This window comes from Pithys albifrons, chromosome 15, assembly GCF_047495875.1.
Source record: "Pithys albifrons albifrons isolate INPA30051 chromosome 15, PitAlb_v1, whole genome shotgun sequence".
Taxonomy (NCBI): Eukaryota; Metazoa; Chordata; class Aves; order Passeriformes; family Thamnophilidae; genus Pithys; species Pithys albifrons.
The window spans coordinates 8413089-8428175 of NC_092472.1; the positions used below are offsets into that span (position 1 = coordinate 8413089).

Consider the following 15087-nt stretch of genomic DNA (forward strand, 5'->3'; position numbering starts at 1 on the left):
CACAAAGCTGAAAGTGGTTCTCACTTACATTAATCACCTGATCTCCTCTATGAGAGCCATAATTATATATTAACAATTTACTACATTACTGCACTTCTATATTTTAATGTCTATATTTAGTGTTTGTTAAGGTCAAGGCTCATTATCTCTGCAATATTATGACATTGTGGCATGGGAATTTGTAGATTTTTGAAATTTATTGTAGGACAATTGGCACAACCCTCCCTGTGGCTCCACAGAATTCCTGGGGCACTGGGTTCTGACCAGACCAGCACTTTGAAAAAAAAAACCCAAAATTCCAAGTCTTTTAAAACCCAACTTATTTCATGTATTTTTATAAACTAGACAAGATGGGTTTTGTTTAACTCTGACCATCATCATGTAACACATTTTAGGTCATTACTATTGCAAAACAGCCAGGACATCCAGCTTATCAAGTTTTTATATTCCATTTATTTTTACAGTGTAGGAATGCCCTAGGGAACACTTCTGCCTGGAGAAGAATGAGGGGACATGGTTTGTTGGGGTTGTTCAGCTTTGGAGGATAACTGTGTGAAGCCACAAGGATTTATCCAGTGCCAGGTGAGCCACAGGCAGCAGAGCATCCCTCATTCACTGCCCTGTGGGATGCTGCAGGCTCTGGGCTCCTCCTGGCTCGGTAGCACCTGTGATGAAGAAGTGAGAATCAGTAACATTCTTCTCCCAGTTTTATATGGAGAAGCAGAAAATAGCTGACTTTTTTGATCTGCTCAACTCAATAGAAATAATTTAAAAGGGAATAAATTTTAGAGACAGGATCCACGTGGATGCAGGAATGTGCAGACCACAAACAACTCTAATGCTGGATTGAACTTGACTGATGCTACAGCTACAGATCCTGAGTTTCACCAACAAGAACCTTGCACTGAATGCTGCTGTGCTTAGCAACAAGGGGAAAACAACCTTCAGGAGAGGGAGAACAGGAATTATTCTGCCCTGGCCAGACCTCTTGCACACACCACGCTACAGCCCTCTGTATTCCAGCATGAAAAGCCTGCAGGATGGACTTTGATGCTACTTCCTGCTGTTATATGAATTCCCGGGCTGATGCTTGTGACATTCATGGAATCATCAAATGGTTTGGGTTGGAAGAGACCTCATGTTGTTCCGCCCTCCTGCCACGGGCAGGGACACCTTCCACTAGACCAGGTTCTCCAAATCCTGTCCAACCTGGCCTTGAACTCTTCAGGGATGGGGCAGCCACAGCTTCTCTGGGCAATCTGAGCCAGGGTCCCACTACCCTCATAGAGAAGAGTAAAATTCTGTATAGTAATCTAAAATCAAGGCATTTTGGATCAAAGATGACATTAAGATATGGAACTATTCATTAGAGAAGGAATGTCCAACCCAGAACTGCACAAACCCAGCTGTAAGTAAGCATCTGAGCGAGTGTTTATAAACAGATGTTCTCATCTAAATGTCTTAGAAATAAACAGCTTTGTTATACCAGTTCCCCCAAACCACAGAAAGTGACATGACACTGGCACTGAGCAGAGTTACAGCTCTCCTCTGCAGGCTGATATTTTCCCACACATTCCCTCATATCTGAGTGCACCTAATTTCAGGGGTAGGATCCAAATGCAAGATAGTTTCTGCAGTAGAATATTCATAGACCAACAGAGTAAATTTTCCAGGTATATTCCCCAGGAATGCATTAGGATTTCATGCTTTGAGAGACATCCATGCCTTTATTTAGCACTCAGGACCTCCACAACATCCCCGTGCTGGTGACAGAGGTTACACGGTATCTGAACACTCTCTGACTTCTGCTATTCCGGTTTCCTTGCATGGAAAGAAATGTTTCCTGAAAGCTGTAAATCCATTGCATCATTCAAAATGTACCACAAGACAGTTTTGAGGCTTATTTTAAATACATCTTTCAAAAATGTATTAGAATAAGGACATTGCAGAGGAAGAGCTACACTTTTAGAACCATTTTTAATATTTTTGGGCGAAAACCACCAATATTAAGCTGACATTGCGTGCATCTGTTTTGCATTTTATAAGTAAAACAGGATCTTCCACAAGTCAGTGTGGCCTGGAAGAAAACTCATAACTTAAAAACAGAGGGCAGATAATTATATTGTAAAATCTGTTCTATTACTTGGTCCTTTCTTTCCTTGTAGAAGAATCACAAAGTCTGCATTTAAACAACTGATAAGACAAAACCATCTTTCACTGACAGAACCCATATTGTGTAATTTACAGGATGCCACCTTTTTAAGTATCCACTGCTGGTCAGCACAGTCCCAGTGCCAGCATTACCTCATTGCCATCTCTAAGCTCAATTTATGTCCCAAATCAGAATGACAGGTCTTCACAGATAGACAATTGTTATTTCTCTTTCCCTGTCACTAGAGTTTCTGATGATTCCAGGGAAAGCCAAAGCCAAGAGGATGCTTGTTCTACACTGACAGAGAAACCTCTTCCCCCTCTCTCTTACTTCTCCAAGGCAGCAGGATGTTTGACTTTGCTGCTTTACTTCATTGACATGTTTAACTCCTGGTCAGTTTCTGTATTGACAATTTCATGTCTTTTCTTGCCCAGCAAATGTCCCTCAGGTGTGGTGGGTGGAAATGGCTGTCCCTGGAGTGGGCAGACCCAGACACTGGGATTGTCCCACCACCAGCATTTCGTTCTTCAAGTCTCTGTGATCCACACCCAACATTAGACCAGAGCACTATCCTTTTGCTTTTTATTTTATTTGAAAAATGTCAAAAATCATGAAATGTCAGTGAAATGCTGCCAAATTTGTGGTGTTTACCCATTTCTCTCAATGCAAACCCATCTATATCCAGTGCTTGCTGGGAGACAAACAGTGCCTCTCCCCACCCCTCATTCTCTTTTTGGTCCCTCAGCCTTTTTGTGGGGAGATTTTTATCTCTTTTCATGGATTTGCCCCAAACACCCATTGAAGCAGACAACAGCCTCCAGAGCTGCCCACGAGCCCCAAGGAGCCTTCTCCCTGGCTTTATTTCCCCATCCAAGTTCAAGTCCCTGCTCCCAGAACTTGGAGCTTGCTAGACCAGAACCCATGGCAGGGTGTTGGAACAGGATCTTTAAAGACCCTTCCAACCTGAACCATACTGGCATTCCATGCACTCCACTGAATGCTGAGGCACTGCCCCAGAGAAGGGGGCAGCCTGCGAGGCCATGTCCATCCCTGCAGTGGGGACAGCTGGGGAAGAGGAAATAATCACAGAGCAGTTGGTTGGAAGGGACCTCTGGCAATCACCCAGTCCAACCACCCTGCCAAGGCAGGGACACCTGGAGCAGGTGACACAGGAACCCAGCTAGGTGGGTTTGGAATTTCTCCAGAGAGGGAGACTCCACACCCTCCCTGGGCACTTGTTCCAGTGCTCTGTCACCCTCCATATAAAGTTCTTCTTCGCGTTGAGGTGGAACTTGGGGTTTGGTTTATGGTTGTTGCTCCTCATCCTGTTGCTGGGCACTACCAAAGGGAGTCTGGCACCATCATCTGACTTCTCTTTATGATATATTTATGGATTCCTGAGATAGATCATCTTGGTCTCATCTTGTCCAGCCTAAACAGGCCCAGCTCCCACAGCCTCTCCTTGTAAGAGAGATGCTCCAGACCACTCATCATCTCTGTGGTCTCCCCTCCTTGTCCCTCTCACGCCCCACAGCTGGACCCAGCCCTGCAGATGTGGCCGAGCAGAGGGGGCATCGCGGCGCTGCCCCGCTGGCTACGCTCGTCCAGCACCGCTCCGGGGGCAGAGGGGCCGGGGGGGCTCGGCCGGGCTGCACTTTCCCTGCTCGGCCAACAGGTCGCACCGTTCCCCCTCGGCTGGGCCGGGCGGGCGCTGCCCCGCGGGGCGAGCGAAGAGCGGCGGGCAGAGCCGAGCCCGGCTGAGCCGAGCCGAGCCGAGCCGAGCCGAGCCCCGCCGCGCTGCAGCGGCCGCCCCTCTCGCAGCCGGCTGTCTCCACTCCCTCTCCACGTCGGGGAGGCGGAGGGAAGGAGGGAGGGAGGGAAGGAGGGAGGGAGGGAGGGAGGAGGGAAAGAGGAGGAGGCGGCCGCGCCGTCCTCCATTTTGTGGCGGGGGCAGAACCGCCGAGCGCGGCGCTGCCCGCGGAGGGACGGGGCGGGGAGCGCGGGGTGGGGGGGCGAGGTCCGCGCGGGCAATTAGCGCTAATTAGCGTAGGGGGCGCCGTGGCGGCGGGCGGGGCCGGGTCAGGGGCCGGCGGCAGGAGCAGCAGCGGGGGAGCGGTGCCAGCGCCGCCACCGCCCCCGAGGGGAGCTGTTGACACCCCCGGCCGTGCTGCCCCCGCCGCGGCTGCCATGGCCGTGGGCGGCTGAAGGAGCCCCAGCGCCCTCCCCCGGACGAGGTAAGGGCGGTGAGGGTCCCGTGGGGGGCTGCGCTTTCCCCCGGGACCTTCCCGGGAGGAGCAGCGTGGGGGCGGCGGCGCCCCCGCAGGAATGCCCGTGGCGGGGGGAGCCGAGCCGAGCCCCGCCGAGCTGAGCCGAGCCCCGGGAGGGTCCCGGGGCGGGACGGGAGCGGGGGCAGCGGGGGGACCCCCATCGCTCGGCCCCGTTCCGTGTCCGTGGGGCGCGCAGGGGGCGCGGGCGCCGAGCCCCGGCCCGGGCTGGGTTTGCAGAAGTGGGTGTGCCAGGGGACGGCTCAACAGGTCCCGACACATTTCTCTGAAAACCGTACTTTGTAAAGGCGATTTTACTGCAATCCGGTGGTTTTAAGTATTTGTAGCGTTTTCCTCCTTTGGACAGACTCTCGAAGCTGTTTTTTGGCTCGTTTCTTGCGCTGGACGGTTCGCTGTCGTATATTTTGGTTTTTGGACGTTGGGGGAATTGCCAGATGGTATAACTATATTTCCTCTCCCCTTCGTGTAAAACAAATAAAATAAAAGGCAAAGCTGAAGGTAGTTTCCCAGACTCGGTGTCCACCTTAAGCCGCTTAGCCGTGCCCGTCCCGCGTCGGGGACTCTGCCCGCGGGAGCGCCCCGGGACCCCCCGACGGGCACACGGGACCCCCCGCCGGGCACCCGGCCCCGCCGGCCCCGCTCGTGGAAGCGCCGCACGACGTGTTGCCCAAGGCCCACGAAGGGTTTTGGCGTTGAGCCTCCCCCGTTCGGGACCATTTCCCCAGTACGCAGCTCGCCAGAGCCACCTTAAGATTTTACACGTGGGGCCTTTTTGTTGATCGAGCCTTAACTCTGTCGCTCAGAAATAGCGGCGGTGTCGGGGCTGGGGAGAAGGGGCGGCACAGCCGCGGGTTTATGATTAAGACGACTGCCAACTTGTGAGTTGGATCGCCGTGCTCAGGGGGTGCAGCCGCGGCCGGGCTGGGGCATTGCCCCTCCGCCGCTGGGACTGCAGTGAGAGGCCGTACACAAACTGTATAGGAAGTTTGCCGAAGAATTTACAGTGGTTCTCCAAATATTTATGCTCTCTGCTGGAGGAAAATGTAGTAGATACAAACAGATGAAACTTGGTAGGTTTGCTTTCGGTGTGTTTGGAGAGGAGCCGTGAGCGGGTAAAGTGTTGGAAGCTAATAAACCCCTGCTTTATTTTTAGCTAGTTTTTATTTATAAATTGGAGATATATTTAAAGAATTGTGCATGGTTTATTTCGAGATTGATGGGCTGCATTTTAAGCTGAACTCGTGGGAAGGTGGCAAGCGCTGGTTAGTGGTGGGGAGGTTGTGTGACTTTTGGAGAACAACAAACCACGCAGGTTCTGTCTGGCTGGTGAGCGCTGGCTCCGGAGGCTCTTACCTGCTGTGAACGAGGGACCTGACAGGGAAAGGTGGTAAATATCCTCTCCCCTGCTTAGGGTGTAATTAAATACCAGGGAAATTTACCTTGCAAAATTTGTAAACTGGGTCCTTTAACAGTCCTTAACTCTTCCTTAGTGCAGGGATGGGTGACAGAGCTGGAGAGTGTGTGCAGAGAGATGTCATTTGCTGTAGCCTGATTGTGAGTTGTGTGCAGGTTTAGCTAAGCTTTAAAATACATACTTCCTCCTGACCAGACAGAAAAAAGAAATAAAATCCCTGAAAGCAAGCACAGTGTGTTTTGAGGGACGTGGCACGTGTCAGCTCATAGTGTAGTCTGCCCTGCCTTCGTTCTCAGAGTAGCTGAACCAGGTTTGCCAGGCAAAAGATGTTTTATTTTTAAGCTGTTATTAATGTGTCCTTGCTGTACTAACTTTGACTGCTTCTGATCTTTTTATAGTTAATGGTAAAGTAATGGATTCCAAAGAATTGCTTAACCCATCGGATCAAGACGAAACAAGGAAAAATGCGCTCATCAGTACCAAAGGAGGGATCGTGATGGACTTCCATCCACCCTTCAGGGGTGGAGCCACTGTCCAAGCCCCTGTGTCTACAACTCCTCTCCCTACGTCCTCTCAGTCGGATTCCAGTCAGCAACCTGCTTTGGCTGACTTTTCAAAAGGATTAGGAAACAATGTGCCTCAGCCAGACCTTTCCAAGGCAGTGTCGCTCTCAATGGGACTGTACATGGGTGAAACAGACACAAAAGTGATGGGAAACGACCTTGGATTTTCGCACCAGGGCCAAATTGGCATCTCTTCTGGGGAAACGGACTTCAGGCTCCTGGAGGAAAGTATTGCAAGCCTGAACAAGTCCTCGAGCCTGGCCGAGGACGCGAAGGGATCCGTATCTTCTGAGGTGCCGCTTGAGCCGGATTTCCCAGGCATGGCCGGCCGCAACGTCCCTTTAGAGTCAGGAACTGCAGTCCAAAGCCAGGTTGGCTCAAATGGTGGCAACTTGAAGTTGTTCTCTGAAGACCAAAGCACCCTGGATATTCTCCAGGATTTAGAATTGCCGCCGGTATCGCCTGGCAAGGAGCCCAATGGGAGCCCATGGCGTCTGGACCCGTTGCTCGATGATGGTGGTTTGCTGTCCCCCATCTCCGCAGACGATGCCTTTCTCCTGGAAGGAAATCTCAGTGAAGACTGCAAGCCTCCCGTTTTATCTGACACTAAACCTAAAATTAATGACCGTGGTGAGCTTTTACCCAGTTCCAAAATGCCAATGCCTCAAGTGAAAACAGAGAAGGAAGACTTCATTGAACTCTGTACTCCTGGCATCAAGCAAGAAAACATGGGCCCACTTTACTGCCAGGCCAATTTCTCTGGGTCGAACCTGCTGGGTACGAAAGTCTCGGCCATCTCCATACACGGTGTCAGCACCTCTGGGGGACAGATGTACCACTATGATTTAAATACTGCATCACTCTCTCAGCAGCAGGATCAAAAACCAATTTTTAATATCATTCCATCTCTTCCTGCCGGGTCAGAAAATTGGAATAGGTGCCAGGGATCGGGGGATGAGGCGTTGGCTCCTCTGGGAACGCTCAACCTTTCTGGCAGACCTGCTTTCTCTAATGGCTATTCAAGGTAATTAGTTTTTGTTGCTATTTATTAAAATGCTACAAATGTGTGTAGCACAACTCTGTGCATGCTGGTTTGTTGTTTGGGTTTTTCCTTTTTTTCCTCCTCCTTTCCCTTTTCTCTTTGGTACATGTGGCTGATTAGACTTCTCTGAGAAGTATTTATTTATTGCCATGGTACAACAGCTTTAACTGACTACTCAACTATTAAAGGATAATGAGAAGAGAGGAGCTGTCATGCTTTAAAAAGTAAATAAATAGAAATAAAACTTTCAAGATACAGCCTGAAGGGAAAATTGAGTATGTGGTAGCAGGATCCATATGCAGGCAGTATGGAAGGAAGTGTTTGAGTGTAGACAAAAGCTCTTTCGTTCCCGAGGGTTAGAGGATCAATCACTGTGGGCTTTTTTTCCTTCCTAGTATTACTTAAATGTTGTGCACAAAAATAATATAGTTGCTGGGTAAATTGCTGAAATTACATTTAAGCTGAATTTGAGTTTTCACTGTGCTCGGTATCGCATTTACCTTACATGGACAAGAAGATTCCGAGTGGGAAATACTCTGTGGCTTGTTCAATAACTGCATTTAAAGAGATAAGAGTGTTTGCAGTCAGATTTAAACATACCTGGAATTTAACTCTTGAGTAGAATGGCAGGAGGGCAGCTGGGAGAGAAGAGGGTTTGGGAGCAGGGTGAATTAGGGAAGCTGTTTAGTAGTACCTATGTCAAGTGCTTTCGTAGTGTTTTCTACAGTTAATCCAGAGGTGCAGATACTCCAGTCAAACACTCCTTGAGGAGTGAAGACGGCCATGGCAGCTCAGTGTGCAGCTCTGCATGTCTCCATTCTGATTCCAGGGGAAACATGCAGTTGTGTGTTTTCAGTATGTATACCCAGTTACAAGTTTCCCTTAGGATTTCAGGTTGAACTCCTGGTTGTAAATTTTCAGTATGAACACCCAGCTGTGTTCCTCAGCTGTCGTGTTTAACAACTACTCACATGAGCAGTGTTTGGCCTCTGTGAAGGAAGAGGATTTTGCCTTGGAGTGCATTAGAAAATGGCTCTACAAGTCCCTATACATAAACTCAGTATTTGTAGGCTTTTAAAGAAATATCTGGTTTAACTTTCTGGTTTTTATTGCCCTGCTGACAATCGATCCCCAGGGTGTTCCCAGCCAATCCCAGGGCTCTCCCTGCGTGATACTTGCTCTACTTTCCCATGGTTGGAATGAGGTGTGTGAGGATTTCTTCTTTGTTTCAGAAGGACAACTTTTAGCTTGCTTTCATTCTCAATTTCTTTCATAGATCGTGATTTTGGTCATCAATATGTGCTTTTTTCTTTGAAGTGTTAAAAGCAATTTGTAATGTAAGGGATCCAGAAAAGAAAATCAAAATTAATGGATAGATTCCACCTTGGTATGTGAATATTGAACATGCCTTATGATTTATTTTGAGAGAGTAGAAATCCAGCGAGCTCACCTTTTGCATAATCTGTGCAATTTCATGTTTAGTTTGTTTCATGGGGATTTTCTGGTGGGGCTTTTTCCTCTGCTCTCGCAGTATCTTTAATGACAATTATAAACTGTATCAAAGCAAGAAGTGTGCGCTGGGGAGGAGGATTTCAGGGATGGTTTAAGTAAGCGGATCCCCTGGAGATAAAAATGTCACTTTTGGGAGTAATTCTGTCAAATTGGTGCATTGGTTGTATTTTGCAGGGCTGTGTGGGTGGAGCCCAGCACCCATGGAGATGTTTGTCCAGCTTTGGGGGATTTTAAACACCAGTGTTCTATCCTGTATGTCTGATCCCGCAGGGATGAAGGTCCCTGCTCAGGTTGCAAATGTGGGCAGAGCTGATCCTGGAGGGAAAGGGCCAGCAGTGGGAGGTGTTATCAGTGCTCCATGGAGCAGTTCTTGGGAGGGTGGTTGTGTTGGCTGGGGCAGAAGTGCAGGGGTGGTTGGCAGAGTCCGGAGCAGCTCCCGGGACAGTTCAGGGAATGTCCCGGCAGCACTGGCCCCAGCTGCCTCCACCACTGCTGGGTGTTATCCACGTTGGCCCTCAAGTGTTGACGTTCTTGCTTCCTGCAAGGTCGTCATGTATTTTATTGCTTCCTTTTTGCTGTAAGATAATAGATTTTTTTTTCCTTTATGGAATGTGTAAAGAATTCGAGGTGGTTTCTAGTTGAGTTTTGCATCATTATTCTCAGCTTTATGGAAGCTATTCTTCCTTCCCCAGAGTTTTTTATACACTAAAACTGCAAAGTCCAGTTCTAAAACCAGCATTGTTTGGGTTTCCTTTATTATTTTTATTCCTTAACATTCAGGCAACTCCATCTTCTTTTTACAGTGTTTGGGATACTAATGAACCCAGGGTTTGATGCTGGAATTCTCTTTCTTCCTGAACCTTGTCAGAAATATTTGGTCTAAATTGGGTTAGTTTAAGGCACTGTATTGTGGGTTTGTTTGTTTTTCTTGCAGAAGACTCAACAAAATTGGCATTTGTTTTAGAAACAAAGGAAGGACTCTCTTGCCAGGTTCCTGTGGTCTAGTTTTTTTAGGTACTAATTGTGAGAGGTGGAGGCCAGGGTTTTGAGAAGGTTCAGGTTCCTAAAAGAAATATTTCTTGGTGTTGTTAGGATTATTTGGCCATTATTAACATATTAATTATAGACTGAACATATGGGAGGAAAAGCTGTGGTTCAGTCCTGGTGTTCAGATCATATTTAATCTGCCTGTTTAATGGGAAGCCTGGAATGTCTCTTTATATCCACACAGGCTGGAATTGATGTCATGCCATTTTTGAGTGGTTTTGCTTCTAAGGATAGCACAGTGTGCTGGCTTTAATGAGACAAGTGATAATCAGACCCGAGAAAACTAATCAATTTTAGTGAGCAGCAGGAAGGATTCTGAAGTTAACAAGCTGAATGGAAACTTCAGGAATTTGATTAATGAGAGTGAATCGGCAATAATCAATAAATTGCTGTCTGTGGAAGAATCAGCCAGTGCTTGTGCTGATGTGCATGTTTTGCAGCTAAAACACTGAGCTGCCCCTCCTCAAACTCCAAATCTTGGGCAGCAGGGACACTCTACCCAGCAGGATGGCTTCGTCTGGGCTCACTTTGGGGTCTCCAGGCAGAGTGAACTAAAAAGGTGGATGGAATAAAAGGGAGGAAAAAAGTAGGCCAATGGAGGCAGTTTGCCTTAGATTTTCTCTAATGGCAGTGAGACAACAGCTGAAAGACGAGTAAATCACACTGAAAGCATTTGGTAAATGCTTCACTGAAGAACTGGAGGGTTTACTGGGGTCTGTCTCCAATGGGATGTTATTTGTGATTTATTACAGGTAAAATTCTTCAATTTCAAGGGAATGGTTTTAACAACACACACTTTTAGGGCTCTTGTGTGGTAGATACATTAAATCCATTGCTCAGCTCCTATTCCTCTGACTTCCTGGAGATGTGGCTTGTTGTGGGGAGAGTGAAGGATGCGGGGAACCAGCCCAGCAACGCAGGGTTTGCTCTGTGTTCTTGCTCTGAGTCTACAGCCAGAATTCACAGAAACTGGGCCCCGCTGGCAGTGTTATGGCTTCTCTTGTTACAGTTGAAATCATTCCTAGTACTTAAGCTTGTGGGGGATAAGGATCATTAAGGAAGTTTAAGAAAGGGCAAGAGCTGAGAGAAGCCATTAAAGAGGAGGAGAGTCTGGAAGGGGGAGAAGTTTTGCTGGTCGGTCACGGTCCAAAGCCTCGCTTCCAGAAGTTACCTTTCCGCCCTCAGGCTTCAACTGAGATTCTTCTTGGATTCAGGTGTTGTAGCAGAAGGAAGGGGAAAAAAGGGATTGTTTGCCAGCAATGGTAAAGGTCAGTTGTCCGTTTGTCTTCCTGCTTTGTTTTACTCGGCTGTTGGCCAAGGCCGGTGGCTTGGCAGGACTGGATGCAGTGCTTTAAGTGCTGCCTGACTCAGCAGTATGTAATGTATGTGACATCCGGAATTTGGTCTTTTTTAATAATTCTATTTCGATATAAAACCCAGACATGTTATTTGGAGTGCTCATGGTTCCAGCAGCCTGTGTTGTGATTTGTCAGCTTAATGTAATACTGTACTTGGGGTTTGAGTCTAGAAATACATGGCAAGAAATTTAAACAGTTGTTTTGGCAGAAGGGGGTGAATCAGACATGTCCTGCAGAATGTGCTCTGAGATGCTGTGAGAAGGTGGCCAGGTAAATGAGAGGTTGTGTAAGATGTAATCCACTTTCCCCAGTTTTGGCTCATCCTTTCATTGAGTTGATCACTGAGTAGTTGTTGCAAGTCCAACCCAAATTATTAAATTGTGCTAATTTATTTCCCTTTATAATGTCTCTATTTTAAACAGAGTTCTGGCTTATAAAACAAGCTGATTTTTGTTGTCTGTTTCATGTCTTTATTCTATCTTCATGGCTGAACCCCTTGTACTCTCCTGCTGCCACTGAATGCAAAGCTATAGTTAAACAAGCCCTACTCACGAAATGTCTCAGAAATGTGAAATACAGGTATTACACAACTCCTACATCGTATATTTACCATGATGACTTTATTGCTATATTTACCAATGTACACACCATGAGAGCCGTTTTTCTTGGAGAAGCAAATTTCCCTTCTTTGAACAAGCTGGGCCTATTTTACATGTATATATAACTGCAGACTGGAATTATTTTTATGCTTTAAAAAGTTCCCAAGTCCTCCTGCCTTTCTGCGTCTGTCCCTTTTATAGCTACAGCTGAGTGGGGTAGGAACTTCTCTCCTTCTCAAACCCTTGTTTGTGGAGTATTGGAGACACAACCATTATTTTTTGGGATAGCTGAATCCTGTGTGGGTCCCTGTCCCACCCTGATGTGCTGGTCTAGTGTAATCCGTGTGTTCTGCAAATGTTTCTGATGGCGTTAGTCTGGAGTTAAACAACATACCAATAAAATCCTGTTTTCAATCCAAGTTACGAGCAATGGGAAGGCTTTGTAGAGCCGTAGTTACAATTATTGTGGGTTCATGCTATTAAAATAAGTGCAAATGTGTCACCTCTGGCATATAGCAATGAACTTGGAAATGCCTTTGTAAAGTGATTGACTTGGAACTGTTCTTAGAAACACAGAATGAATGTGTGTGCAGCAAGGTAGTTTCTGGGAAGAATATTTCAGTGTACTGAACACTGTGCACCAGGCTCGGGGAGCTTGGGTTCAGCTCTCTTTAGTTTCCAGCCTTTGTCTCCCAGAGTCTCCAGCATACACAAATTTTAATCTTATTTACTGAAGTATTAATGTGTGGCACTGTGGCATATACACATTATTGTTCTCATCCCAGTGGTTTTCTGGCTGATTCACTGTAGTGTGATACCCATTGATACCCATTTATAACACAGCCTTTGCTTAAATAGCCAAGGCACTCGCAGACCAGGAGTTAATCCTGTTCTCAGTGCTGGGTTCTGGAAATACTGGTCAGATGCTGTCAGTGGATGGCCTCATCCCTCTGGGACAGGAGTGAACCAGTACAGCTGGAATAGATGACACATGCAAAAAAAAGTAATTTCAGCTCATTGTTTTGGCACTGACTCTGGAGCAGCTCGTTTTGGGTATCTGTGGGAAAAAAATGAAATGCAAAATCTACAGTTTCTTTGCCTGTTTGTGAGGGTGAGACAAATTGTAACCGTGGCATTGCTGGTCATCTGCAAAGGGTTGTCAGCCGAGGGTGACCTGCACAGAGTGCGCTCCATCTATTTGTTGGAGCACTTTGGGTGTCACAGACTCCATCAGAAGGAAACTGGAAGACTCTGGATGTGCAGCTCTTGGTGCCTTTGGGCAGGAGAACCCAGACGTGCAGGTTGTCCTCTGTGTGTAACCAGCCCAGCACCCCAGTAGTTACTGGAGGGGTGAGTAATTCTGCCTCCAGAAGAGACGAGTTGAGAAGACAATTTAGCACAATTACTGTGTCTGTCCTTGAGATTTTCCTTCTTACCTCACCTTCACTCCAAGCATGGTGATGTGACCGTCCCTCCTACATTCTGACCTGAGTCAGCTCGCAGGAAGCTCTGCCATGACGTTTTCTGCTGGAATTCCATCCCTGGCTGAAGCAATGTCTCCTTGTGCTCAAGCCATGCCCTGTAGTGCTCGAAATAGAACTATATGTACCATGACAAAAGATTTTCCTTCTGCTGCCTGTGGCCCGTCTTGCCAGGTGTATCACCTGGCCCCTCACGTGTCCCAGAGGTGTATTTGGCAGGAGCAGGAGGATGTGCAGCTGCAGCTTCCCAGGCTCTTCCTTCGGGAGAGGTAATGCTGGCAGGCACCAGGAGTTGGGTTTTGGAATGGAGGTGGTAGAGATTATGTCAGGTTTGCATGTTGCTCGTGTGTGAGACACGAGTTTAGATTCCAGGACACGGTGTTACTTACCCAGGATATCATGTAGAGTTTTGTAATAGTGACGCCTTAAATCAATAATCACCACAATTGTGTGTGGATTTCTGGAGGAAATTGGGCTCTTCAGAAGTCATCTTGACATCTTGTGTGGAGAACATTTGTGTACCAGCCAACTACCTTTTTGATATGGTCTGTGTCAGTTTGTCACCTTGTAACCTCCATATTCCGATTGTACTTAAAGACTTGCTAAAACTTCGTAGAAAATTAAAATTCTGAGACACTTTGAAAATTAATGTCCCAACAAACTGCCCATATTTTGTTGGGGAGATGCAGCATCATGCACAACTTCCTCTTTTTATCAAAATTTCTACTTTTTTTTGAGATGGCAAAGGCAAAACTACTGGTGTGGAAAGATTTCTGAAATAATGATCACATCTTTCTTGAATTCAGTTCACTGCTACTGTAATTCAGTAAAGAAACTGAGTTTCATATTGGATTATACAGTAATACATTCTTCATACTGTTTGTAATATGTTTGTACAGTTACTGTGTGTCAGAAAACAGCTGGAGATCATCAAATTTCTGCACCACGGTCACAGAAAATTTAATATGAAACTTGGGAGCAGTGGGGCACCATTTAGTCTTGTGTTGCTTCATTCAGATACTTATTATATCTGGTTGCTTTTATTTGTGTAGCTGAGTTTAAAGTTAGCAAGTACTGCTCAGGATGTGAGTTTTAAAAGAGAAATGAGGGCACAAAAGAGTAGTTTGTCTCAAAATACTGCCTGGGAAACTCAGGAACACACTGTAGTGTCAGGGAAGAGCAAATAATGCAGTATCAGTGAAGTTTGTCTTTGATTCAAGTAAGGAAATAATGAAAATGGCTTGTTTGGGTTGTTTTTTGTTTTGTTTTTGTTGATTTTATTTTGGAGGATTGGAATTATGATGCTTTGATTATTGATCTCGAGAAAACTGGGGAGGGTCTTGTTGTTGTCCATATCCAGAAGATCTGTTGTGGTCTGGCTGCATCAGGGACTTTGTCTTTTCTTATTAGAAACTTGGGGGTGATTTGGGGGGGGCTAATGTGTGTACCTGTTTCTGAGTATTTGAATTGCTGCTTCTCCTGGCAGTATTCATGGAGAAGAGGGGTTGGAACATGGATGACCTCTTTGTTCACAAGTGGGCAGTAGCTTGGCTGCATCTCACTGTTGAGAGGGGTGTGAAAACGGGATGTCTGTGGTAAGAAATGCTGTGAAATTTTTAGAAAATGAGGTTTTA

At 46.6% G+C, this 15087-nt stretch overlaps 1 protein-coding gene across 2 annotated transcripts in view; it reads left to right on the top strand.

Moving 5' to 3' along the window:
• The first annotated feature begins 4207 nt into the window (after positions 1-4207).
• The window catches only part of NR3C1 (nuclear receptor subfamily 3 group C member 1), a 65997-nt gene continuing 55117 nt past the window's right edge, over positions 4208-15087 (top strand). The window contains exons 1-2 of one of the 2 annotated variants that reach the window (XM_071569835.1): positions 4208-4386; positions 6250-7438. In XM_071569835.1, the coding sequence (XP_071425936.1) occupies positions 6264-7438 (1175 nt within the window). In that variant the 5' untranslated portion in view covers positions 4208-4386; positions 6250-6263. Of the gene's footprint in view, positions 4387-5296; positions 5508-6249; positions 7439-15087 lie in introns of those variants that run through there. The other variant, XM_071569834.1, reaches the window with a different exon arrangement.